Raw genomic sequence first — 26,750 nt, 5'->3', positions numbered from 1 at the left:
CTGCAAAGTGCCACACTCAACTCATCTAGAAAAGATCAGTGTCATGCTTTTTTTACATTGGAGCACTTTGGAGCAAACAATCTAAAATTACTTTTTCCAAATATCTCCACTGCAGTTTTCAATCTACTCATATCTTAATTTTGCCTCATATTTTGCTTCTGCTTTTTCAGAAGGAGTGAGCGAGTGATGAGCACAGTCAAAAAATGTCAATTCTAAAATTTTAACCAGAACAGATAAATAACCGATCTGCATGATTTCTTTCAATAGGGGATTTTTCGTCTTAAAATAAATCCAAGCATCTGAAATAATTTAAATTGAGAATGAGAGTATTGTGTGTGTGCCGATTTATTAATTGTCATATGTAAGATTGAAGGATTGATTAAAGTCATGCAGCGCTTGTCACGCTTTCACAGTAATCAGATGCGGAAGAAAGATTGGAACAAAGTGATTCTTCATGTTGCCCGGGACACGGCAAAAACCTTCGCCTGTGATCCTCTCGATGTCATGTGGCTGACATGGAGTTACCGTGCTCAGGTGGAGGCTGGTGTATTCAATTCAGAATTTGTAGAGATTGCTTCTTAAGTCGATCAGCATGCTGCAGCTCTTTCAGTTGTTCTCCCACCGTCAGCCATTTAGTACCAGCCTGATCACGAGACTTGCGTTAGGCCATGGATGATCTAATTTTGCCAATATTTTAATCCATTATTTCTTTTTTCTTTTTACCAATCATTTAATCCATCAGTTCTCATGTTTGAGTAACCCTTTCAAGACAGACTGTGGAATCCTAAAAGTTCTCCCCTTTTGAAGTTTCCTGCAAATGTTTTGACTTTTGTTTTTCCTTGTGTATTTTTTGTTTCTTGGCATTTATATAAAGCAGTCAGCTTTTGTCCGATGTGACTCATCGGCTGGGCGATTATGGAGATAATAATATTAATCACAATTATTTCAATTGAGTTCGAAATTATTCATTGACTTCACAACTTTAATTTGATCCAACTACTCAGTTACTCAACACTATCGTCACAACCTCATGCTTCTTCATCCCTTATTCTTCAACTCTCTTTTGTTTTTGTCTAGTCTAAAATTAACTTGTGAAAATATTGTGAAATTTTAGCTTTTTGCATTTTCATTCTGTTGCATCCACAAGCCCTGAGCAACTGTGATGTTACTTTTATACAGCAAGCGGCAAAATGGCCACCTCATGAGAGGGATAAAAACCGGTGAAATTAACCACTTAATTCATATGCAACAAATGCAATAATAATTAGAATGTCATCTTTTGACCAGTGCAGGTGCATAGAACCTATAAAGATTTTTTTTCTACTTGACCTTCTCTTTAGGTCAGTGATGTGAAAGTATCTTAACTATACTGACTTCCTTTTTTTTTTTAAATGTGTTTTAATTTCCATCTCAGGCAAATGCAGAAGTGACATTAAAAAAATGGCATCTTTGTGCAAAAATAATAAAAAAGAAAGCTGCGATGAGTCATGTTGGGAAACCACAACAAGGTTGTGAATTTGCTGTTTGCACCCACCCATAGTCCCGTTTACGATTGGACATTCACACTATGGTAACAAACTATTATTTTAGCCTCAGGGTCTTTGGATTCAAGGCTCTCCTTATAGAGTGTTCTTAAGCTTAAAATAGCATTGAATAATGTGTTCTTTAGCAAAGGCAAATCGCCTCCGCATAGCTGAGTGAACGTGTGAAGGCTGCTTTCCATGTCCACGTCTTGTTGAATTTTGATTAGGTAATTCAGTTTAGTGGAATGATTCTCTGGCTCGTGGCCAGGAATAAAAACACGAAGTGGTGGATTGTCGAGTCTCGTTTTAAGTCAAGGGGATGTTTCAAAAGACCAAGAAAGGCATATGAAGCGCCTGATTTTCAAAGCATACATTGGGATTAAAGCTCACTTCTGTTTCTTCATTAACTGGAAGAATAACCCTTTTTGTACAGAAAGAAATTACAGCCAAAAGGCTTTGGTGAAGAAAAGAACTACCTAAGGATTTTAACATGTAAGCATTGCGACACACTTCGTATATTCCGGCCGCTTTACTTTTCGTAGACTTTCTCAGCTCAGAAACGACCTTTCAGTTGGTAAAAAGATGATTCAAATGGTAAAGCACTTTGTAAAAAAAGTTATTTCTCATTCTATTAGCAACATTACACTTGATTTAATTTGATTTTGCATTCATGTGTAATGTATTGCAAAATATTTTTGTTGTGTTTTTGTTTGCTATTGATTAATACCAAATAACATACAAATTGTTCCTTCCATATCATGTCAGAACCTTGGGAGCAGAGAAATAGCAAATAATTAAAGTGTCAGTCTGTGTATAATCTTTGTATTACGTAAACAGCTTCTTGATAATGATAATAATTGAGACATGAAATGAAAAATACAAATCAAATTGTTTCATTTGGTAATTCGATTTTTATTGCTTTGAGGCACTGCCAGCAAAGGCACCTATTTGAATACCAAAAATTATCATAGCATTATTTCATAACAAGAAAACAGAATTAGCACTGTTGAACATGACCTATATACTTTAGAACTCATTCAGGGTGGATCTTTGATCTTTGTTTTGAATTTCCAAATTCAAATAAAATTTGAATTAATCAGTTCCAAGTGTTACCATGTTTCAACAGTAACTCATTTGTTACATAAGTGCAAAGAGAAAAACAAACAGTTTATACTTTACTGTAAACCTTATCATTGAGAAAGAAAAAAATGGTTATGTCCATTAAATTTTATCTTTGATTTTTAGTCCCTGTGCTACACGTTTGCAACAAAAATTTGTTGTGCATTGTACGTATAACAAATGAACTACATTTACTTTATCTCAAGTGATGGAAAATCAACTGCTGCGGCCTACACATGAAAAACATTGTCTTGTGATTATCATACTCCGTCAATTAAAAGTGATTTATAATCATTTGACGCTAATGATATTTAGCTGGTTGCCTTTTTGACGATGTTTACCAAATCTTATCAAAGACGTTTTCCTGTTCTAGATCGACCACATGACTTTTGTTTTCCACATCTGCTTTCATTTTCAAGCAGAAGTCCTACTTGCTGTTCCAAACAACTACCTGACTAGTTGAATTATTCATATCGTTGTCAGGTTGAGGCGATTCAAATTACAAATGCGTCACAGTTTTTTTTCCCCCACCTGTATGTTGTTGTGACTAGTCCTAAAAACACTGTGTAACATATTGTCGGCCTGCTCTTATCATTCGTAATGTCCAATTATTCTTTGCTGCTCAATTTGGCAGCCTGAGGGGGTCAACATGAAGATATTCTCTTGATGGATGCACTGAGGAGTTAAATGATAATAGCTTGTGCTCCACTAGTTTTCATCCAGCAGATAAGATTCTGTGCTGAGGAAAAAGTAATCTTGATCTTTGGTTACTGGCTGACAGCAGCTGACCGCAGCCTTCTTTGCAGTTTAACTGGAACGATACACTTGTTTAGGAAATTGTATGACTGGAGAGTCTACAAACACTTGTGGCTGACCATGTGCACTATTGCAGAAAAATCTGTCGTAAAATACTGTATAATAAAAAAAAAAAAAGGACCAATCTCTATCTGTCTAAAGAAATTTCGTTTCCTGCACCGTGTTTGAGTGCAGATAAGGAGCAAACATGCTTTATGAAAGTAGCTCCTTGACATTTTAGCCCAGCGTTGTGACTCATCGCTCATAAGGTAACGTCGAACATTAGGGCCTCCTCATGATGCTCATCACCCAAATGTCCAATTAGATCAGTAGGGATGTCAAAGTGGAAGAACGGAAAACAACAAATATTACATAACCTATACACTCCCCCTCATCCCCTCTCACGAGGAAAGGATCACATCCTTTTCACTGCCTCACTGCTAAATTGTGTACCGAGCACTTCATAGAAGAGGCTGGAGCAGGCTGAGTGACTCATCTACCAGACTCCCATGACTCAGCCTCCCGTGATCTCCCGTGTAAAGACGCGGGTCACAGCAACAGATGCCCAGTAGTGCTAAATCCCCAGAAACTTAATCCAAAGTATTAGTTGAAGCAGAGTGTATTGTCGTGGGCCAGTACTCTTAAATCTGAGATGGTTTCTGATTAAAAAAAAAAAAAAAAATTCAAAAATCTTCCAGTAAGTCATCAATTCAAATGTAAACGGTAAATTGGACAGTTACTTTTTTTCAAATACATTCCCTCCAGTTCCAGCTGATGATTTCCCAAGCTGTATATGAACACGTTTGGGCAATCTCTCTTTTATCAAATCATCTCATCTGGCTGGTGCACAAAGTATTCTAAAATTTGATTAAAGTCTTCAGAGGTGGAAAACAAGCAACCCTTGCCTGGAAATTGGCATCATCTTGCACCACATTTCCCTTTTCCCCCATTAGAGGAAAATGTCCACAGCCACAACACTGATTGAGGTTATTTATCCACTTCTGGTGCACCCTGGTGGAGTGACCCCATCCCACCTAGCTGGTCACCTCCTAGACCCTGATGAGTCTAGTCTCCATCTGCATCATCTGGCACCAGTGATTTAGGCATATTCAACTTCGCAAACACAAAGACAATCGTAATCATAATTTCCAATAACACAAAAACATGACTTGCTTTGACAGTTGTGACACAGGAAGGAAGTTGATACGGATTCTTTTGCAGTAATCAATTTCACAAATATGTCTCGCTTGCTTGTAAACAAGACACAGTTGTATTACTATTCTGTTTTATGTCAATGAACTGTCACCCCGCATTAATATAACAACGTGTCCTGGAATCAGCTATTGAGGACTCAAAGGTGAAGACAAATGGCATATGCATGTTATTTACATTCCCTTCTCAAAGCATTCAAACAGTGAGGCTTTAGTTTTGCTGCTCTGGACCCAAAACATTTGGACTTGACATCAAATGATGACTGACATGGGATGAACAATTTGTATAGGATGAAATAAGCTTTCACTTGTGCAACTCTTTAAAGTATTAAAGTGCTGTAACGGTCTCCGATTTGATGCCTTGGAAATTCTTTTGTACTTTACTCTTGATACATTTGAACAACAAAATGCTTTTGAAGCTGGAAGCTTTCTTTGGACCGTGTTTTATGCTGTCAGGAAAAGCCTACTAGAACATCTGAACTATATTTGGGGTAAAGAGAGACTCTAAATAGTGTCAAGTATGTGCTGACTCCATTTAACTTCATTTTGAATGTGATTGGTAAGCACAGCCACATTCCAGTCATAAGATTATGTGCACAAGTGTACAAGCACTTTTTATGTTTATTTTTATTCACATTAAAGATGGCAAATGTTTTAAAATTATTTATCTTGGTCTTGTTATTTATTTATTTATTTTACATGACAAAAATCTGGTATTTGAACAAGGGCATGTCCTTTCCACATCTTTGCGGTTAGATTGAGGTCAGAAGTTTTTGTAGTTGAAAATTCACGTGTTGAGCTTGAATTCTGAGAAATATAACAAACTAAAAAAAAAAAAAAATGTTTTTCCCCCAGGTTTTATTTTTTCCAAATACAAATCATATGACCCCAATCTGACTTCATACGCATCCACTGTTTGTATCGACCAGTGTGTTTTGATATTTGAACTTTTCAATCCTGTCAAGAATAGAATTGGTTTGATTCCTGATACTCTGATCTGTGATGTTCTTATCGGTGTATTTGTCTCTTATCAGGTCAGCCTCCAGAGTCTAGAGAATTTCCTCTGTCTCTTCCACTATGTGCAGCATCACCCTCAGCACACCAAAGATGCACTGAGATTCTGGTAGGTGCCATTATTAGCCTCCTGCCTATAAGACAGCCTTTTAATTATCATCATCTTCATTTAATCGTATGTATTGGGACAGAGTGTTGGGTCACTGTGAAGTTGGGTATTAATACATTGTGCAGCAAGTGATTGGGAGCACAGTTATGAATTTTATAAACAAAATTGTAATAAGGTAAACATTGCTTTTGTTTATGCCCAACTGTAACTTGACAAATATTAACAGTTGTCCAAGTTACAGACATTATTACATGCAGGAAATAAAAAAATTCCATTGAGAAAGACTGAGCACGGGACATTTTGGAATTCAAAGTGTAATCCGAGAGTTGATTTGTGCGTGTCTATGAGAAATCGGTGCTCTCTAAAAAAGCTGAAGAGCTGCAGGCAGTTTAATATTTGGATCTGGAAAATAAGATTTGACGTTTCCTACTGTTGTTACAACAGAATGTACACCCTACAAGCCACAACAATCGATTCAACCAACATATTGTGATCTAAATCAAGAATGCCTCATTGTCTGTGTTGTAGTTTTAGAGTGCACTACATGTGTGTATGTATACATAAGCTATCCTATTATTATATCACTGACCAAAATGTTAGAAACTGGTTTCAACATATTACTTAATACACATAATACTTTGTAAAGGAACACTTAAGAAATTCTGTCAACTCTGTGCTATCAATGATCCCAAATAAGCAAAGCGTCTTATCTACTGTACATGTTGACAAATCGAATCAGTTGCAACAGCTTTTCTGATCAACCGTTATCTGTAGCAATGACTAAATTCGCTCCCAAAATCCCACCATCTTCTTGTAAATACAACTAAAAGCATGGCAATACAAAGCTTGTCACCATCACAGTTGTACTGGTATTGCAGGTTTTGTGAGTGATGGTCTATTGCAGAGGTCCTCTGCAGGTCATTGGAGGCTCTTTCAGTATTCCCAAGGCCAGTCCCCTTGCCATGTGACATCACATGCTTTCATGTGATACGCTGATCTGCTGCGAATCTGGAAAGCTTCCATTTGAAATTCCAATTTAATGGAATTTGCTCGGCAGAACAGAAAATTCAGTCAGTCGGCGCGCGAGAAGGTATGCAGATACAGCCAGCGGTCGAGCTGCAGTCAAGCTTGGAATATACGCAAGATGGCGGGAAGAAAACTGTCATTCCCAATATTATTTGGTAAGGCAACCAAATATGTTTGAGAAGAGGATACGATAGACTTGAGCTCTGCATTTTTATCAATACATTTATTGTGTCTGTGATTGTTAAAGCCAGGTTTTCTTTCTGACTATATCTAGCTATGGTTCACTATAGCAATATGTGTTTTCAAATGACTTTAACATTGTTAGGAGAGATAACGGGTGAATTCAACTGTGTAGATGACATTATGTGTTTCTTAAACAACAAACACAAAGACACGTTGGATAGACAGTATGTCTTGTTGACGCTTGCCTATATTTTACATTTACATTTGATAAAACTCGTTAGTGGAGTGCTAATAACTGAGTTTGGCCTCTTTTTGGCAATTTGTACTATGTCAGATTAGTTCTAGCTCCCCCCTTACTGCAATTCTGTTGTACAATAAGGATTACATAGTGACCCAAAAAGTACCACTCTATATGTTGTCGCTCAAAAATTGATGTTCACATTATTTTAACTAGTGTCATGTATATTTTTATCTTTGAATCTTCTAAAGTCCTGTTTGTTTGTTTTTTTTACTTCTGATTGCTCTTATTAATTTCCTGAATTATTACTGCTGTATACTGGATATGGGACAAATGAAAAATATCTTATCAACTACAAGGACAACTAATAGGACATTTGACAGTGTTGCACCACAAGTCTGTTTCTGCGTAACGTTTCCCTTCAAAGATGGCAATTGAAAGATTTAAATTAAATTATTATTATTAAATTATAATTAAAACAAATTAATTTTTTTCTAATTAACAATTTTATGAATCGCTGGTCACGGGCAACTGTACTGTGCCACTGTTAACTCCCCACCATTTTGTATAAACAAACATGCAACCAGAGTGTGCCGCTGAGGAGGCAATGGCTATTCAGAATCACTCTGTAGGTAAAAAGAACACGAATTGAGCTTATTCTGTTTATTGCGTCTGTCGGACATGAGATAGATTCCGGTGGTATCACATCAGCACATATCATACGGCTTGGTTGAATGTCAAAGCCAACGTAGTCAATTTAATTTAAGCTGTTTTATTTTTGTGTTTATTTGTGTCGAGTGTGCTGCCACAATTGTCACTTGATGTATTTCATTGATATAGTTTATATGCAGGGGCGTGGTTGCCATCAGGAATTTTGGTAGATTCCCGAACGGCTGGTCCAAATCCGTCCACACACGAATATATTTTGGTGCATGATGGTTGTGTAATGGTCACGCATTCTTTGTTAGTGAGTGCTTGTCTTTCCTCATCTTATGTCACAATTTGATCTTTTTTTATTTTTTTTATTACTGTTAAATCTTTGTGATTTGATTTGCTTTTGTGTCAATGCTGCTATTGTATATTTCACTTGTTACTTTGAGGAGCAATACATATTACATAATCCTTTATGTTGATCTCAGGCTCTCTCTTTCTGTTTCTTTCTCTTTAGCTCAGACATGAGTGGGGCCAGTAATACGCTGGCAAGGGAGTTCCTGACTGATGTACACCAGCTATGCAGTGCAGTGGCACAGAGAGCAGAGGCACGGGAGGAGGATGAGGAGGAAAGTCATATGGTTGCACTGGGGGAGTATCTCGTCAGAGGAAGAGGATTTTTGTTGCTTAGCACCCTGGATTCCATCATTGACCAGGTGAGAATTTTCAGTGCCATATATAAATTGCAAAGCATATCAGCAGAGTTTTCAAAGTTCTCCCTGTCACATTCCCACCTTCTCTGACCTTCCTCCGGTCTGAACTGAACTTCATTTATGAAACGAACGTAGATTATTGGCCATTTTCACAGCTACCACTTCTATTTGTTAGAACGTGGTAATCACAAATGAGAATAAAGAGAATAAAAAAAACGGATGGATGTTATGTTGGACATTTATGTTATCTCTGCCTAATGTCATCTTTTTAGAACTGATTTTTACCCACTGCCAAAATGATTATTGTGCATTTTAATCTGGGAGCTGATCATTGTTTACAGACACTTGATGAAGTTGGTTGATTGTTTTTAATTAGCACATGAAGAAGTTGGTTCTCGCTGCAGTGAGGAATGCTGTCTGGCGCCCGGGTCTCGGAAGCAAGACAGTCATGTAGACGCTACATTGTTTTCCCACTGAAGATTTACAGATGAATTTAGCCAAACATAGTAAGGTGGTCTAAAAAAAGTCATCATAGAGAGGTTAATTTCACTGCTCATGTTCATTTTGACTAGGTAATGAGAAGCAAGAGGGTACGTGTATTATGCTCAGTTTGTCTCGATGGGCGTGTCTTAATGTGACATCAGAGTGTGACCAAAAGGTGAGAAGGGAGGCTTTCGAGGTAACCCCCGTGTGTTTTGTCGCTCACTCAGGAGCTGACTTGCAGAGAGGAGCTGCTCACCTTGTTGCTGTCTCTACTCCCACTGGTGTGGAAGATTCCCGTACAGGAAGAAAAAGCACCAGGTTTGTACACATTATCATCATCAATATTAAATGTTTATGCCGCAACTACTAATAAGATAACTAACTGCATAACAGCTCTTTTTTTGTTTACAACCAAATTGTACAGCACACTTTATTTCATGTCATAATTACTGTGTTTATTCACAGAGTTTTTTGTTTATTGTCATACTTTGCGAAGCGTATGCGCCCTTTGAACTCTTAACTTGGTCAAGTCACCTAACATACAATTAAATATGACTAGTTTTTGTTTATTTACCCCAGATTGTTTTCAAAACTTGTTTTCTTTTTCCTTTTTCGACCAATAGTTTCTAATGCTGTAAATCATGACTAAAGTGAAAGCCATGAATTATCGAAGTGCCTACAGGAGCCTCTGACCTTTGGATGACACTGGTATTTAGTACTGGACTGATGATCGTCTGTGGCATAGACGCTAGACATTTTTTACTTTAATTATTTTCTTACTCACTGAATGTGTTTTAACAAGTGGGTAATGGTTTCTGACAATTACCCCCATGCACATGTGCCACCATGATAAGGAGTCTAGAATCCTGAAACTAAACGTTCTCTGAGCTGTGTAGCCGTGTAATTTTTCTCTCTAAGGGGTGTTTTTGTTTTGTATTTCCAAAAGCTCACAAGCGACGTTTCTCTGTCGACAGATTTCACCCTGCCGTCGCTATTAGAGGTGTTCCTCAGCCGGGAGGTAAAGGCCGTGCCTCTTAGAGCAGGACAGAAGCCTGGGACAGATGAACAGGAAACTGGAAAGAGGCCTCGTGTTGGCAGTGGCACCTGGAAATCAAGGAGGTCACGTAGGACAGCCCAGAAATACTCTGTAAAGGATGCTCGGCGCTCCCAAGTTTCTACCTCAGATTCAGAAGCCAATGCTGAAGACAAGGCGGGCCCAAGTGGCACAAGGAGCAGAAGGTCGCATGGCTCTACCATCCGTGTACATCATCTACATCATCGTTTGGAAGCCACACAGTTAACGGACTCAACGACCACCACCGCGGAAACCATGAGCGCGCCATACCTTCATCCCAGGGTCTCTGGGTCTCACACAATGGACACCGAAACTCTGACAGACCCAGCTGCAATGTCAATATTTAATCGCATGGAGAACTCACCCTTTGACCTCTGCTACGTGTTACTTTCATTACTGGAGAAAGTGTGTAAATTTGATATGAGCATCAATCACAATCCTGGCTTGGCAGTCAGTGTTGTTCCAACTCTGACCGAGATCTTAACTGAGTTTGGAGATTGTTGTGGTCCAGGAGGTGGTGGAACAGGGGCCGATGAGCTTGCTGGGGGCTGGACAGAAGAGCCAATTGCACTGGTGCAGAGAATGCTTCTGCGCACCATTTTGCACCTGATGTCAGTTGATGTCAGTCAAAGTGAAACCCTTCCAGATAGCCTGAGACGCAGCCTGACCGACCTGCTACGGGCCACTCTAAAAATCCAAAGCTGCCTAGACAGACAGACCAATCCCTTTGCTCCTCGACCAAAAAAGACCCTACAGGAAGTCCAAGAAGATTTTTCTTTTTCCCGCTATCGCCACAGGGCACTACTCCTGCCTGAGCTTCTCGAAGGTGTATTGCAAGTCCTTCTGGGTTGCCTGCAGGCCTCAACACCCAACCCGTTCTTCTTTAGTCAAGCACTAGACCTCATTCATGAATTTGTCCAGCACCGTGGTCTGGAGCTTTTTGAGACGACAGTACTGCGTCTAGAGGAACTTGGGATGGCGAGGGATTCAGAAGTAGGAGGCGAGGCTTCAGATAGGCTACGAGGTTTAATTGCCGGGGTCTTCCAGATTGTAAGTGCAGTGAAGAAAGCAAAGTCAGAGCAGCTCCATCAGTCTGTGTGCGCTCGACGTCGTCACCGACGCTGTGAATATTCCCACTTCCTTCATCATCACAGAGATCTGTCGGGTTTGCCTGTCTCCGCTTTTAAGTTGGCTGCCAGGCGGAACCCCTTTGAGGAGGACGGCGAAGGGAAGGAAGGAACGGGGGGTGATGCAGTGCGTTACCCCGAACGCTGCTGCTGCCTGGCCGCCTGTGCTCACCAATGTCTGCGGCTCCTGCAACGCTTGTCGTCCAGTGGACCGGCCATATTGCAAGTACTGGCCGGAGTGCAAGCTGTTGGAATCTGCTGTTGCATGGACCCTCGTTCCGTGATACGGCCACTCCTGGATGCCTTCCAAGCGCCAGGTCTTCGTAGTTATCAGTCTCATGTTCTCAGTGTTCTCGGCAGACTAGTTCTAGACCAGCTTGGTGGAGGGCAGCCCTCGGAGAGAGCGAAGCTTGCTTCATGTAACATTTGCACTTTGGACCACAGTCAGTTGCCAGGCCTGGAGGAGACACTACAACATGGGGAACTTTCAGCTATTTCTACCAGCCTATGCTACCGCTCCCAGGGGATTCTGCCAAGTGGAGGCAGTGCAGAGGACATGCTATGGAAGTGGGATGCCCTTGAGGCTTACCAAGAGCTCGTGTTTGGAGACGACTGGCACCTGAGCCAGCATGTCGCTGGTCACGTGTGCCACTTGACACTGCGTGGCAATGCTGTCGTGCAGTGGCAGCTCTACACACATATCTTCAACCCTGTTCTACAGCGAGGGGTCGAGCTAGCCCACCATGCCCAACAGCTTGGAGTGTCTACAGTTTGTACCAAAGTATGCGGCTATCACACACAGTGCCTGCCCATAGAGATTCTACTTGTATATCTGCAAGCATTACCCGCCCTTCTCAAATCCAGGTAAGTTATCTGGTTTTTTTCCCCTCTGTTCATATTATTCTCTTCAATACTACTTAAGGTGCTTTAAGTAATAGTGGGAAAGATGATTATCTAAAATATCTATTAATAATTTGTTTTAAGGATAAAAAAGTTGCTTGGTATTGATTATATAACATATAACACATGAATTATTATTATTTTTTTAATTATTGCCTGATTATTATATCCATCCCATTGTCATTAGATCGGTCCAACCTTGTCATTGCTAATTGATGCTAATCAATAATTTAGCAAGGCTTTGTGGATAACAAGTGACCTGGGATACTATTGTTAGGTTTTGTGACAAGGGTACAGCATTGGAGATCTGGAAAAGGCTGCAGTTTTCTAAAGCTGTATAACATACACTCGGCAGTTTGACTTTGTTTGGATGTTTTTGCTTACAGTTCTGTATTGGTACAGTGTATGTTCATAACAGAATATGTTAACTCAAAAGTAACTTTAGAAAGGAAACAGTTTAAAAATGCATTTTGTCTCTAACCAATGTAGCCGGAAACCTTACTGATGGGTGAACACATTTTTAGTTTAATTAACCATGAAACAGAATTTTTCATTCATCACTGCCTGGTTACACTGATTTTGTCCTTGGCATGCATTATAATTCAAAATCCAGACAAATTACAAGAAAACAGTAGTGTTTATACAGCAATAATTTTCAACCATGTCTCACACTTAATGCAACAATTATTTTTTAAATAGAGCTGCAGGAGATGCTACATGTGATCTTGAAAAACCTCAGTAAACATTAAAAAAGAATAAGTAATCATTCCATCACGATGACTCCTTGTTTAGATAAAAAGGTTTTGCACTCGAGGAACTGAAGCACTGCTACACCTGTCATTTTATTGATTGGTTGATGGATTGATGAATTAATACTGACAAATATTTCCATCACAGGGTCATCCGAGATCTTTTCATCAGCTGCAATGGCCTCAACCAGATGACAGAACTAGTTTACCTTGACCAGACGTGCTCTTTAGCTTTGAAAGTATTTGAGATTCTGATAACCAGCTTCGGACACCAGCAAGCTGACAGCGCGCTCCAGGAGTTGGAGATAGCTGTTGCGGAAAAGAAGCCGACAATCTCGAACCTGGCTGAGGATCCGGGCTCTAGGGGATCTGGAGAGGGTCCTCAGAGCCTCAGCAAGTTCTATGAAGTGCTAAAGGAGGCATACCCACGCCACAAAAGTCGTAGTGGGCAGGGCCGTGGAGCAGGTCGTTGCCAAGCAGAGACGCACCTCCATGTCATTAACCTCTTCCTCTGTGTTGCGTTTCTGTGTGTTAGCAAAGACGCCGACTCTGACCGGGACTCGGCTAATGATTCGGAAGATACTTCGGGTTATGACAGTACAGCTAGTGAGCCTCTTGGTGGGCGCTTGGTATACCTGTCCCCCGACAGTGTGACCCTACCGTCCAAAGAACAGATCCGACGGGCAGCTGACATTTGGTCAGTGTGTCGATGTGTCTACCAGGCCAATCCTTTGTTCCAGAGGCAATTCTTCAGACTTGGAGGCTTGGATGTTTGTTTGCGCCTCATGAGCATGGTTATTCAGAAGCTTTCCTGTAAATCCAAGGATGGCAAAGCAAAGAAAAAGGAGCTCAAAGTCAAACGTAGCCCAGACTCCACAGTTGGAGTAGATGAGCAAGGTCAAGGTTCAATTAAGAGTACTCCAGCTGAGGGGAAAAGCAAAGATCCAGCCAAGAGGCTGGAGGAAGAGTGGCAGTTAGAAAGCATTCGCCTTCTTGAGGCCTTATTGGCAATTTGTCTAAACAGTGCCAACTCAGCCCTGCAGAGGACCGACTTGGAGCTTTCTTCTCAGGTATACATCTTCAGCTATCAAACACAAAATACAAATATTCTGGTCATAGTGAGTGTCTCAAGTATGGTGTTATGTCTTCTCTGTAGCCCAAGTCAGTGGGAGATACCTTGTTAGAAGTCAAAGAGCAGCTTTCTCGCTCGGGGGTGGTCAACTCTGACCTCGCCGTGCCACTCTTTGATTCTCTGCTGAGAGTAGCTTTGGCTGACGTGTCATCCACTCCTGATCCCCCTGAGGAGAAGCCAGACAGGGTGAGTCCTGCCTTTGGAGATGCTGTAAGTGACATTATGCATTTCTTTATCCTATCAACTCATGTATTGTAGCGAAATCGGAACACTTAGAGAAAATAACAATACAAGATAATCGCATGACTTCATTTTTTCCATTGATCAAGTTTTGTTTCTCCTCAACAAAAATGCCTGTTCCAACACAGGATGGCTCATGCTTTTATAAAATAGATTTTACCCAATTCTGAAACATGTTGTGCTCTCTCAGTGAGTCATGCAGAGCGTCCCTATGATCCAGTTGAATTTGTTCTGTGAAGCTCAAAGGTTATTCCGACGTCACAGTCAAATGTCACATGGATCCACACAGTGTATTGGCCTATTTTTTTTTACAGGAACTGAATTGTTCTTTACTGTCCGCCTTCACGGTGAATCAGTTGACACTTAAGACTTGTTTACGTGTGTGCACCCCTTCATGTCCTTTTGATGACGAGCTATGCAAAACAGGAACTAGGTTGCCTGCGTGCTGTACAAGTCAGCTAATAATAATTAATCTTATTTGTACTTCAGTTTTTACACATCAGTTAAACAATTTTAAATGGTTGGTATTTTGTTCACATTTGCTCTTATTGAGATTAAAATACATAATTTGCTGTTTTTTTTTTCTCTCTCTTCATCTCGCTTCCTCTTTCCCGTCTTTTTCCTCTCACCGTCTTTCTATCAGAAGTTCCAAGTGCTGGTAGAGGGGGCAGCCCCGACAGGCGATCTATCAGAGGAGGTGGACGGCGTTGCGAGCTGCAGCGTCAAGCCCCCTGGGGAAGAGGAGGAGGAGGAGGGCTACGACGCCGACAGCGAAAGCAACCTTGATGACATGGACAACCAGGAAGAGGGTAGGACCACACTGCAATTCACTCATTCTTGAGAATCTGTAACATATCATCATCAGAATCTACAGCTGAGACGGTCAAATATCACTGCTAATGTTTGTTTTTTTTGTTTAAATTCAAAACACTCACCTCTCAATCTATAAATCCTCTATATTTACATTCCTCTACTATTTATTTTTTGTCTGTAATAAACGTCAACAGAGGTAGTCTTGATAGATTGAGAAGTTGTGTATATTTCTCAACCTTTAAACCTGTTTATTTATAACCTTGGGAAACAAAAAACGTGGAGCCTCCTCCTCCTTCCAGTAAACTGTGTACTTTCCTCAATAATGACAAAAAAAAAAATTCTATGCCTTTTAACTATGATGCTTAAGCTATTCAAACTTCCTTTTCAGTATTATCCCCTGCTATATTTGGCAATACTAAATTCTGAATACTTGCATGACACTGCAAAACACTTCATTTGCACTTTTTTCATGCACATATATATTTCTGCTTTGTTCTTGTCGGTTTCAGACAGCATGATTAGACACATTCTCTCTTTCACCTCCTCAGAATACAGTCATTGTTTGGAGTTTTAAAACTGCAGGCTACTTAGTTCATTGCACCGCATGAGCTGGATCTTGTGATTTGTTAAATCTCCATTAAACATCTACTTCCTGGAAAACATTCTCAACCTTAAATCCAAAATACCGGCCTCGTTCAAAACTGATTGGATTAAAAATTCCTTCTTCTTAATTGCTCTCGTTTTAGTTGTCCTCTGTTGACACAATCATGAGAAATGAGTCCAAATGTGAAATACTATTTTACAATGAGGAAGTTAACTTAGAAGCTATTTATTTGTCCTATAAAGGTTACATGTTGTCTGACCCTGTGTGTTGTAATGTGCAGTATAGTGGTCATTTCCTTCAAACGGGACTACTCCCTTGTTTGTGCTCTGCAGAAGTTTTGGCAGACAGTTGCAAAGCCCACACTGTCGCTGTCGAATAATAAGAATGAAGCTTTCAAATTTTGTTTTCTTTTTTGTTAGAATAACCTACAAATGATTTTTTTGTTTGTTTTTCAGACAAAATGAAAAATTTTCCCCAAATTTATTATGACATTCATTGGGCAGTTAGCATTTCATTTAGGCCTGCATTTAAACTGTGTGTAACATTTAATGTTTTCAACAAACAAGCTAAATTTGTATTTTAATCGAAGATCAAGATTGAACCAGATGCCGATTTGTTTGTGCAAGTGTGGAGGACAATTGAGCAGTGTGAACTTCAGGGGATTTACAACACTCATTAAAAAAAAACAGGCGGTTTGACAAGGCACGTGAGAGTCTGCTGGGCTGCTCTCATGAAAGCAAAAGCAGACTCTCCTTCTGCATTTTATCAGCCGCCACCAAGACAGCTGCTTGGAGATGTAGCAGGCAATGCCTCTGGATAGTGAAGCTGTTTAAGCCTTGTTCAAGTCCGGCGTCAATCAGCAGAAGGTTTAAGATGTGTCCGTGGCGGTGTTTCTCTGATTTAATGTCGTATCTCATTGGCTGCTCCCTCAGAGTTGAAGGTGGAGTCTGCGCAACGTGAATTTGCGACAGTGGCAGACGGTCCAGGGCGTGGCCTGCTGCTTTTCCCAGAGATCTGTACAATCCAGTTGCAACTACTGGCCACCGGCTCTCCAGACTTGGATGTCGTGAGTCATGTGTTTCACAGCCTGCTCGGTGCGGTTCGCGCCAACCACCGCAATGCCGCTCTACTCTATGACCAGGTCAGACTAACTTCTTCTTCTGCAAGTTTCTTAATTTTTCTTCACTCACTGGACTCTCGAGAATGACTGACGACTTGCTTTGATGCTCACAGGGAGGTGTCAAAACCATCCTGTCTGGTTTTCATAACATCCTTAGCCAAGCTGACCATTCACTTAAAGGTTTGTTGCATGTTTTTTTGTTATAATTTTATTCATACAAAAATCTATGGATTTCCTGGATAATTTAAGACAGCTTTTCAGACTTTTGACTATGGAATTATGACGTTTAGAAGTAATGTAAGGCGCTTACCTTGATTGAAATACTCTATGTATGTAATCTTGCTGATTGGTTTACATTCAGACTGCCAGACTGTTATAGTGGAGGTGCTTGTTGCCATGGTGAGCCAGCGAATCACAGCAGAGGAACTGGCTCTATTGATTCGTCTTTTCCTGGACAAGACCCCACCTACTGTAAGTAGTAAACCCATCCGTCACATGTACAGGTCTGCATGTGGTTGGATAGCTTGTGGGCATTATTTATTATGGCACCACCACGTGCTTTTTAGTGACACTTTCTCCTGTATTCATGTCTTAGTTCTTGAAATACATCAATGCATTTTGCTCCCCTGTTGCTCAAATAATTAACACCCATGTGTGTAGAACAGATGTGCTGTCACAAATTGCCACCACAGTTTTGCGCTACCAGGCAGGAGATGTGATTTATAGTCTCCCCGAAACACGTTTCCAAAAAGGAAGATTGGAATGCAATAACATGCTACATGAGCTGCAAAGCTACAGTGGTCACAAAAAATGTGTGGGTAAAAGCTCTTGAGGTCCAAACATTTCATCTTAGTTAATTTGCATTTACACGTTTGATTATTTTAGCTTACTCTTTGTTATAGCTGAAAATGACATTACAGTACTCAAAGTAAAAGAAAGGGCGGCGAGTATTTATTATTCTTATTATTGTGTGTCTTCCCAGGAGATTTTACTCCAAGGCATCTTACAAATTGTTGAAGCCAATGTGAACATAGAGCCTCTTCATCTCCTGGACTTTCCAATAATCCTTGGGGCCTCAACACCTGGAGGAGTGTCACCTAGCTCCAGACCAAATGGCGCTGCTGGAGGGAAAAGTGTCGCTCTCCTCTGGAAGGGCAAACTATCTCCTGGTCGTTGGGAAGGAGACAGCGAGATCAGACCGAGTCACCTGCGTTCCTCTCCCTGGCACACTGCTCCTCTCCACTTGCCCCTAGTCGGGCAGAACTGTTGGCCTCACATGGCCAGTGGCTTCAGCGCCTCCATGTGGCTTAGGGTGGCCGAGCAAGAGGAAAGAGCAGCAAACATCGACAAGGGTGAGAAACACATTGAGTAAAAGTCATTGATACCCAGTCTGTACATTTCAGTATATTTCTTTTTCCAGAAAGGAGAAATCCTCCTGCCGCTGAGCCGCACCATGGCTCGCCTCAGGCTACAAAAAGAGGAGCGGAAGAAGGCCTCATTCATATTCTATCCATGGGCTCCAAAGCACTCATGCTTCAAGTGTGGGCGGACTTCTTCACTGGCTCACTCACATTCAGGTGAGTGTTCTAATACGCCGGCGTTCCTATGAGGCACAGGCTTAGTAAAGTTTTATATTTGAGTACACTGCTCCCACAGGGTTTGTATAGACCCAAATGACGAGATAAAAGCGGGGCTGTTGGCACAGGCAGAGTCTGTCGAGGGGCTCCTCCAGCCCGGACAATGGCAGCACCTCGGCCTCACTTACACCCAGCAGCCCGAGGGCAAGAAGAACATCCATGGCCGTGTGGTTGTCTGGGTCTGTGGCATCATGTAAGTACAAATATGGTTCAGTAAACGTATAAGAAATCCTTGGTAACCAAACCGTAAGCCTCCTCTCTGTTTCAGGAAATGTGAAGTTTTCTTGGACTACACCTTACCCCGAAAAAGCAGTTTATCCTCTGACAGCAACAAGACCTTCTGTATGTTGGGCCACTGTATCCCATCATCCGAGGAGCTTACAAAACAGCATTTAAACTGGAGCATGGGAACTGTTCTTCTCTTCAATGGTAGGACTTTTGTTTTATTCATTTGTCTCACCCCACTAACTTTGAGACACAATTTGAGTCTCTGCAACTCATTCTTTGTATACAGTGACACACAAAAATAAGATACGAGCTAACTATGTCACATTTCTCTGAAAGGGCTTCTACTTCCTCCTTATGTTGAGTCACAGTCGGATTTTTGCGTCTCTGAAATTCAGAAATTTTATTTCTCACCTTTTCCAGGGGCCAGAGTAGGGCCTGAGGAGGCCTTCTTCCTGTACACCAGTGGGCCTGACCTCACCTCCATCATGCCCTGCAACTATGGCAGACCTACAGGGTCGTTCTCTAAGTTTGTCACTCAGGAAGCACTCAAGTGTGACAGTGTACGAGAACTTCTGATGAAAAGCAAGGATGTGGACACAACAGCCTTAGTGGTAAGTCTTGAACCACAACTGTGAAGAATAACACACAAAGCAACCTGTCTCTTTGTGTGGATTGCGCCTTAACAATTATTCGTCATTACCGACACACCGCAGGGAGTCACTTTTCCTCAATGGAAAAAGATATTGTAAAACCTCAGCTAATTCATTGAGAACAAAAACAGTCCCCTTGTGGTAATTGCTAATGAAGTTGAGGTTAATACCTTTGGTGATTGGAAAAGGAAAAGACCTGAAGCCGGAGTGGAATAACTGGCAAGCTTTCTTCTTTCCAACAAGCCAACATGAGTCCTAGAAATGACGAGGGTTAGCTGGGCTCAGTCCACTCACCATTCTGTCTCAATAGGTCAAATAAACTCCCAGTTGTTATGAATCTGTTTTTTCACAGGAGAGCCTGGCAGTTGTGTATGCTCCCAGCAGTCCGAGGGTCTATACTATCTATGAACCCGTAATTAGACTGAAGGGACAAGCCAAGACGGTGGTTACCCAGCGGCCCTTCAGCTCCAGAGAAGTCCAAAGTGTTTCCTTGGAGCCAAGCGCTCTCAAAGCTCTGCTGCCAACTGAAACCCAAGGCCTGCAAAGTGTCCTGCATAAGATCGGAGGGACGGGAAATATTGTCTTCCTCTTTGCACAGGTCAGAGAAGCCACACATGAAATTACTAAAAAAAAAAAAATATTACAGCACCAGTCAATACTTTGAACACACATGCATCTTTAATTTTGCAGGCTATACAGTGCAACTGCTAATTTAAAGATAAATGTACTAGAGAAGCCATGTTTGAACACCAAACTTTTATACTGTGAAATGTGTTAGTCAGACTGGATACTTATCCTAACATGTATTTGTGAGCCAACATGCGTGCATCTTTTCTCCTGTGCCGGGTGAAGACGAATTCTAACCACAGATTGAACTTTGTTCCTTAGACGGTGGAGTTGAGTGACTGTGAGATGACCCAGGCTTTGGCCTTGCAGATACTCTTGTCTCTGACTAAATTCAACCAGCATCGCATCCATGAAATGGACTATTACCATGGCTACTCTATGATACACCAAGTTCTCATCAAGTCCAAATGTATCGTTGGATATCATATGCTGAAAGTAAGCATTTGATTTCCAGATTATACACTGATTATATGCATTAAGGGCTCTTTATTTCACTTGTTTTTCCCTTCCCAGTCTGCATTTAAAGGTTAAAACATTTGTTCTCATTTGAGTCGGAAACGCTGTGCTGTGTAATTTGATGGCCACTTAATGTTTTCTCTAGACTTTGTTGGATGGCTGTTGTAGCAGACCTGTCTTAATCCTGGCGGATGACGGGCAGTTCCGATTAGACACGGAGTCCATTGCTGTGGTGCAGGACATCAGACTGCTCTCGGACATCTTGTTGGACTGGAAAATCTGGGCAAAGGCAGAGGTGAACGCAAATATAAATGTCTCAACTTTAGTTTGCGGCAGGTACAACACCACAAGTTAGTAAACAGTATCTGGTTTTTTTTCAGTGTGGTGTGTGGGAGACACTTCTGGCTGCTTTGGAAATCCTGATCAGGGTGCATCATCCTTACCAGGTTTTAAACATCCGTCAGTTCCTGAAAGCTGAAGTGGTGGACCGTTTCTTGCTAACTTGCCAAGTGTTACAGGTGTTTCAAGCAAAAAATAGTCATTATAGCACCATTAATTGTATCTGAGCAATCGTAATTTATGCTGGTATTTGTCTTCAGGAGCATCGGGACGAGCACCTGACTGCCATCCCGCAGGAAGTTTGTTTGTCTTTTGTCAAAATAATCCAGGAAGTGCTAGGATCACCACCTGATCTGGATTTGCTAAAACTTATCTATAATTTCCTGCTGGCAGTTCACCCACCTACTAACACCTACGTTTGCCACACTCCATCCAGCTTCTACTTCTCACTGCACATAGGTGAAGAGTCAGCTCGGGAATGTACTAACTACAAACTATGTGACTTGTATTCATTGAGCTCTTTTAATATCATTTGTCAGATGGGAAGCTGCATCATGACAAGTTGCAGTCTATTATGTACCTGCGACACTCCAACAGTGGAGGGAAGTCCGCCAGCAGTTCAGTGGTGTCTCTTTCCCCAATTGTCTTTACCGATACTCCCCACGAAGGTAAGCCTGCTTCAGTTGCTCCTTTAAAATGCTCCAGTGGGTCATTTGGGTTGGCAAATTTGTGTGGAGACTTTTCACACAATTAGAGCTCACAAGCATGAAGACATAGCGTGTTAAAAAAGTTACTCATTGTATCTTAAAAGGAAATGCCACGTTCCCATTAACCTATTGAGAAGTTTATTCAAAGGAGTGATACAGCTTTGGAGGACGCAGCTGAGAATTTTGTCCTGCTACCAGATGACAGTGAAGGCCATCTGAGGCAAAAAAGTGGCCTCAATTTCCTCTTTGGAAACATTAATAATGCTATCTACTAAAAACGTTACTTACTACATTGGCAGGTTTTTTTTTCTCTCTTATCTGGTCATGTAATATTTGTGGCTTCTAAACCTCTTTGCTCAATAGAGCCAGTGATGTCAGAATATTTGTCCATATAGTGTTCATGTGTTCATGGGCCAGTACTATTAATTGAGTGACTCCACACTATTGTCATTTGTTGCTGCAAAGTAGAAGCGAGTTACACAGTCCTCAATATGTCGTTTATTTTTTAGGCCATCTCCTTGGTCCATCGCCTGAGCACGGGGGTGATGATCAATCCTTACGCCCACCCAGCCTTGCACCGTCGCCTTATTCATCCCCTTTATTGACACCCCGCCTCACTCACGGCGGTGTGAATGAGACTCGCGACATCGAGCGGGCGTCGCTGACCGCCCAGCATGCTCTGGGCAGTACCGAAACGCTCAAGAAGGGAGGTGGTGACGAGCAGCTCCTCAGCAGTTGTGAATCAGCCAAGACGATTTGTGACTCAAGGGACATTGGTAATGAAGGATCTCGACGCACCCCATCTATCAGCGTGGAGGAGGAGCGGGACGAGGCTACGGAGGTGGACAGCTTGGCAGAAGGGAGTGTAGGCGTGGTGGAGTCCGAGGATAGGTTTGACTGGGCCAGTGATGAGGCGCCTCGACGCCCTGACAGCTTAAAAGGTATCCAATCCTTCCAGAGGAGTCACAGCAACCTGGCCAGTCTGGGATTGGCTTTTCCGGCTCCGAATGGCTCATTGGCAGTCAGTCGCTGGCCCAGTGCAGCTGATCGAAGCTCTGTACCTGAAGACTGGGAAAGTTACACCTACACTCCCGGATGTGAGAGGGCACACAGCAAAACTGATTCCAATGACCGGTATGTGGAAGTGCATATTGAGAAAGCTTTTTTAATTTGACTTGGAGCAGCAGTAGCTCATCCGTAAACGCTCGCGCTTGAGAATCCAAACTAGGGCACTGAATCACAATCTGTGTTGCAGGTCCAGTACGGAGGACTGCTTAGTTCTCATCTGCTGTGGCCTCTATGACCTTCTGAAGGGTGTCCTACTACTGTTGCCGGACCTCATGCTTGAGGAGGTTATGGACAAACTGATCCAGCCTGAGGCCCTAACTGTCCTGGTCAACCACTCATCACCCCTCATCCAGCAAGGGGTTATGAAGGTCAGCCCTGTTTTCCGACCTATGATTTCTTTGTGTTTGATTTGATTATTAAAGACTCCTTCCTCATGGTATGCCACTTCTTTATCTAGCTGCTGGATGCATACTTTGGCAGAGCCAACAAGGAGCAGAAGGAGAAATTCCTGAAAAATCACGGTTTCTCCCTGCTGGCCAACCAGCTGTACATCCACCAGGGCAGCCAAGGGCTCATCGAGTGCTTCCTTGAGATGCTCTTTGGACGGCCTGTGGGCCTCGAGGAAGAGTAGGTTTATCTGCAAGTCTTTAATGTACTAATGGCCTACATGAAAAAAACATCTGCTGTTTAAACTAATCCATTTTTACTCCATAACTGTCTAGTCTGGATCTGGAGGAAATGGAAACAATCTCACCTTTCACAAAGCGTTGCATCATCCCAGTCTTGGGTCTTATTGAGAACTCCCTGTGCGAGAACTCTTTAGTGCACAACATCCTCTGCATGCTACTGCAGCTCCTCAACGCCTGCCCCAAGCTGGCAGACATCCTGCTCGATCACGGGCTGCTCTACGTGCTCTTCAACACCCTCTCCACCCTCAATGGCATGGAGACCTGGTAGGCCAGCTAGAATGATGAATAATATCTTATCGAAATCGCTAGATCCTATCATAGAATTGATATTTTTCTTGCAGCATTCCCCTGAATGATTACAAGCTCCTGGTTTGCGACATCCAGCAGCTGTTAGTTGCCGTAACCATCCACTCCTGCAGCTCTTCAGGGTCCCAGTACTTCCGCATTATTGAAGACCTCATTACCTTGCTCGGTTTCATGCAGACCAGCAAGATGCAGCGAACACAGGGTAAGGATTGGATTCTTGAAATGCAAAGCACATGCGGAATTTATCAGCGTTCAGCGTACTATTCACATATTGCATCGAGCCGTCACACTTTGCTGCGCAACAAAACAGAGCTCATTACCTACAACTACCGAGCGAACGGAAGGTCATTCGTCCATTTGTAATAGTTTTTATTTCCACTTAATGATTCCGTTCTTTTTTTATGTTGTCTAATTTATTAATCAATCTGTGGATCCTGCATCTTTTTAAAAGCATTGAACTGTTCATGTTGAGCTAAAATTCCATAATTGTTGCTCATCTGTGCATAGCAGTGCTGACTTTTTTTTTTTTCACCTGCTCACTTCTAGAGATGGCAGTTGCTTTGCAGTTTCGTGTCCTTCAGTCGGCTATCGAGTTTATAAAAACGACAGCCAATCAGGCACCTCAAAAGCTGAGCAGCCCCCATAATGCGCCGAGCTCGCCTCATCACACCATTTACCAGAAACGAAAGAGCATTGCAGGTGAGTGCGGAAGACTGGAGCCACATTAGCAAAGTGACCCCTCTTGTCTTTGTTTTGATTTGTTGTTAATCATTATCTAGGTCAAACTCCCAACTGCGTCTTTTTTTTTTACATATCTCAACTGTTTTTTTTGTTGAACGATCCTCTCCTCATCCCAATTTGAAGGTTCCATTGCCTTGAAAGACTCCATTATCCCTCGAATCCCCAGACAGCACTACTGCTCCTACGGCCAGATCCCCTTGCCCTCTCCCTTCAGCTTCCTGTCCCAGGACTCCCCCCTCCCCTCCCCCACTGGGGCTCCATCCTACATGCTCCACTGTGATGCAGGTAGCTGGGACTCCGGTCCACAGCAGAGAACAATGTCCCAGACTTAGGGCATGTTTCCAAATGTTGCAGTGAGCTCAATCTCTTTTCTCTGCAACTCACTTGGGGTTTTAATCTGCCCGGTACCTTCATTCGCTACTGGTGCTTTGTCAGTGTGTGCATGTTTTTGATGAATGAATGCTTGACTAAATCAGTGTCAAGCATTCCTGCCCAGATGGTATTTTGATCACTGAAACTTCACGCTTTCCTGTGTGCACAGTGATTTTTGACGTGCGTTTTTTTTTCTCTGCACCTAAATAGAGCCATGTGTCCATTCATTTTACAAGTCTTTGCACTTTCTCACTTGCGCTCTCACATTTTCATGCAGGCCGGCGTCGCTTCTCGTTAGCCCAGACCGACTCTTTGCTGATGCGGATGCGCTCCGTGGCCAGCGATGAACTCAACCAGATGATGCAGAGGAGGATGAGCCAGGAGAACCCCATCCGTGCTAGCGAGACGGAATTTGTGCAGCGGCTACAGAGGCTTGTTGTCCTTGCTGTCAACAGACTCATTTATCACGGTGAAACTATATTTTGTATTATACATGCACTTCCGTGGTGTTTATTGGTATGCTAAAATGATGGTGTCATATTTTCAAGGACCGTTAAGTGCTTGGATTTTGGATGCAAGTGCGAGCAATTATTTTATTGGTTACAAATATCTATTTGTCTGTATGGTTCAACTTTTTCTATGGACAATTGCTTTATCTGATTTTTTTATCTTTGTCTAATCCACTTGCTTTTTTTTCATTTTAGATGTCAGTCAGGATTTGTTTGACCTGCTCAACATTCCAGATTCCCCAGACCAACAAGTTTTCACACCAGAACTGGGAGACAATTCTCACGAAGAGAGCAGCTCTGCCTCTGCCTCTGCCCCTCACTCACCTATTCCTTTCACATTGCCACCTGCCAGCAAAAAGAGTTTGCAGAAAGACATTCTTAAACTCATGATGGACGGAATCAAAATAAGCCTGGTAAGCTGTAAAACACGTTTTTTGTGATTGTGATTTTTTATAATGGCCGTAATGGATTGAAAGTTGTTGTCGCATTTGCATTCTCAGGGCAGTACTGGTCGAGGAGGAGCGCCGCATCAGCAATGGCGAAGAATCCTATGGTCTTGTCGGGACACGTTCCGGGTCCAAATTGGTCGCCTGTTGGTGCACACATTGAGTCCTGCTCGTCCCTTGTCTGACAGGAAAGAAGCACTGGAATTTGTTCTTGATCCAAAACATTTGGATATCCTTAAAGAGAGCCTTAGCCCCGGTCTAGAGGTATGTGAAAGTGTCTTTTTGGTCATCGTTTATTTCAATATCAACCAGTCACAGAAATTCATGTTTAGATTTTAGTCATTTGAACTGATGGCAGGGGGGAAAGCAGAAATGGAACATGCTGTGATGTAGGAAAGGGTCAGGCTTTTCAGCACATTATAATCAATGGCTGGTTAGATAATTGTAGTACTATACCACAAGCTTTTGTTAAATTTCCGCAATGCCTAAAAAAGCCACAAGGTGACACTACAGCTTCGTGAACACATGTCTTGTTAGCACTCGATTATGCATTTTGTTTTTAGGTATTGCTAGGAGTCTTCTAAAGGAGAGTACTTTATTTTAGGTTTGGTGATTTTTATACTTTAGAATATTACCTCGAGAGTTAATGGGTTTTTTTGTCATGACTACAGTTTCAGTCTTAAACACTGATTCACTTTTCTTGATGGATTATGGCTAAAAAGACAATTATTGGATGTCGGGCACTGTCACAGACCGTATTGAGGTCGATTATTCGCAGGTTTCACTGTATCTCCACCCTTCTGATAGATTTGCTTGCGCTTTATCAAGAGTCAACTGCATGCCTCTTTTCATAACACGTGACCCATATGCAAATTAACCTCTCTCTCATAGCATGGACCCAAGTTGTCACTGTACCTTTATGAAATGCTGCACGACCATAAGGACAACCTGACCAAAGATGAGCAGAATGCTGTGGGCGTATTCATGACCTCGCTCAAGCTTTGTGGTCACCGCTGCATCCCACCCAACGTTCCACACAAGCAGGATCTACTCAAGGCCATTAAAGAGGCAAGCCTTTCAGCAGCAGCAGCAGGCATGCATGCCTGCCTTGTCTTAATTGGCTAATGCCAAGAATGCAAGTTGAGAGTTG

General features: G+C 42.0%; 1 protein-coding gene and 1 long non-coding RNA gene across 6 annotated transcripts in view; one reads left to right on the top strand and one right to left on the bottom strand.

The window, feature by feature from the left end:
• Positions 1-26,750, top strand: part of lyst (lysosomal trafficking regulator) — a 36,517-nt gene that overhangs the window by 1,142 nt on the left and 8,625 nt on the right. The window contains exons 3-34 of one of the 5 annotated variants that reach the window (XM_088384567.1): positions 5,683-5,771; positions 8,387-8,585; positions 9,293-9,383; positions 10,040-12,131; positions 13,065-13,986; positions 14,073-14,234; positions 14,932-15,097; positions 16,638-16,846; positions 16,939-17,005; positions 17,187-17,296; positions 17,808-18,177; positions 18,246-18,402; positions 18,482-18,655; positions 18,731-18,891; positions 19,111-19,301; positions 19,693-19,938; positions 20,229-20,402; positions 20,569-20,718; positions 20,804-20,941; positions 21,023-21,221; positions 21,302-21,430; positions 21,979-22,603; positions 22,725-22,905; positions 22,995-23,164; positions 23,260-23,490; positions 23,568-23,734; positions 24,079-24,231; positions 24,397-24,558; positions 24,923-25,114; positions 25,350-25,567; positions 25,655-25,864; positions 26,492-26,668. In XM_088384567.1, coding sequence (XP_088240693.1) covers positions 5,683-5,771; positions 8,387-8,585; positions 9,293-9,383; positions 10,040-12,131; positions 13,065-13,986; positions 14,073-14,234; positions 14,932-15,097; positions 16,638-16,846; positions 16,939-17,005; positions 17,187-17,296; positions 17,808-18,177; positions 18,246-18,402; positions 18,482-18,655; positions 18,731-18,891; positions 19,111-19,301; positions 19,693-19,938; positions 20,229-20,402; positions 20,569-20,718; positions 20,804-20,941; positions 21,023-21,221; positions 21,302-21,430; positions 21,979-22,603; positions 22,725-22,905; positions 22,995-23,164; positions 23,260-23,490; positions 23,568-23,734; positions 24,079-24,231; positions 24,397-24,558; positions 24,923-25,114; positions 25,350-25,567; positions 25,655-25,864; positions 26,492-26,668 — 8,682 coding nt within the window. Of the gene's footprint in view, positions 1-413; positions 2,016-5,682; positions 5,772-8,386; positions 8,586-9,292; positions 9,384-10,039; positions 12,132-13,064; positions 13,987-14,072; positions 14,259-14,931; positions 15,098-16,637; positions 16,847-16,938; positions 17,006-17,186; positions 17,297-17,807; positions 18,178-18,245; positions 18,403-18,481; positions 18,656-18,730; positions 18,892-19,110; positions 19,302-19,692; positions 19,939-20,228; positions 20,403-20,568; positions 20,719-20,803; positions 20,942-21,022; positions 21,222-21,301; positions 21,431-21,978; positions 22,604-22,724; positions 22,906-22,994; positions 23,165-23,259; positions 23,491-23,567; positions 23,735-24,078; positions 24,232-24,396; positions 24,559-24,922; positions 25,115-25,349; positions 25,568-25,654; positions 25,865-26,491; positions 26,669-26,750 lie in introns of all 5 variants that reach the window. The other 4 variants (XM_088384566.1, XM_088384565.1, XM_088384564.1 and 1 more) reach the window with 4 other exon arrangements.
• Positions 12,670-14,532, bottom strand: LOC148393410 (uncharacterized). The gene is made up of 3 exons (XR_015860229.1): positions 14,449-14,532; positions 14,093-14,214; positions 12,670-14,000 (listed from the first exon to the last, which is right to left on the bottom strand). It is a non-coding gene; the product is annotated as an uncharacterized LOC148393410 (long non-coding RNA).

This window comes from Syngnathus floridae, chromosome 9 (assembly GCF_059516105.1).
Source record: "Syngnathus floridae isolate MCC-2025c chromosome 9, RoL_Sflo_1.0, whole genome shotgun sequence".
NCBI classification, from domain to species: Eukaryota; Metazoa; Chordata; class Actinopteri; order Syngnathiformes; family Syngnathidae; genus Syngnathus; species Syngnathus floridae.
Note: the sequence above shows the minus strand (reverse complement) of the source record. Positions and strands in the feature narration are given on the sequence as shown.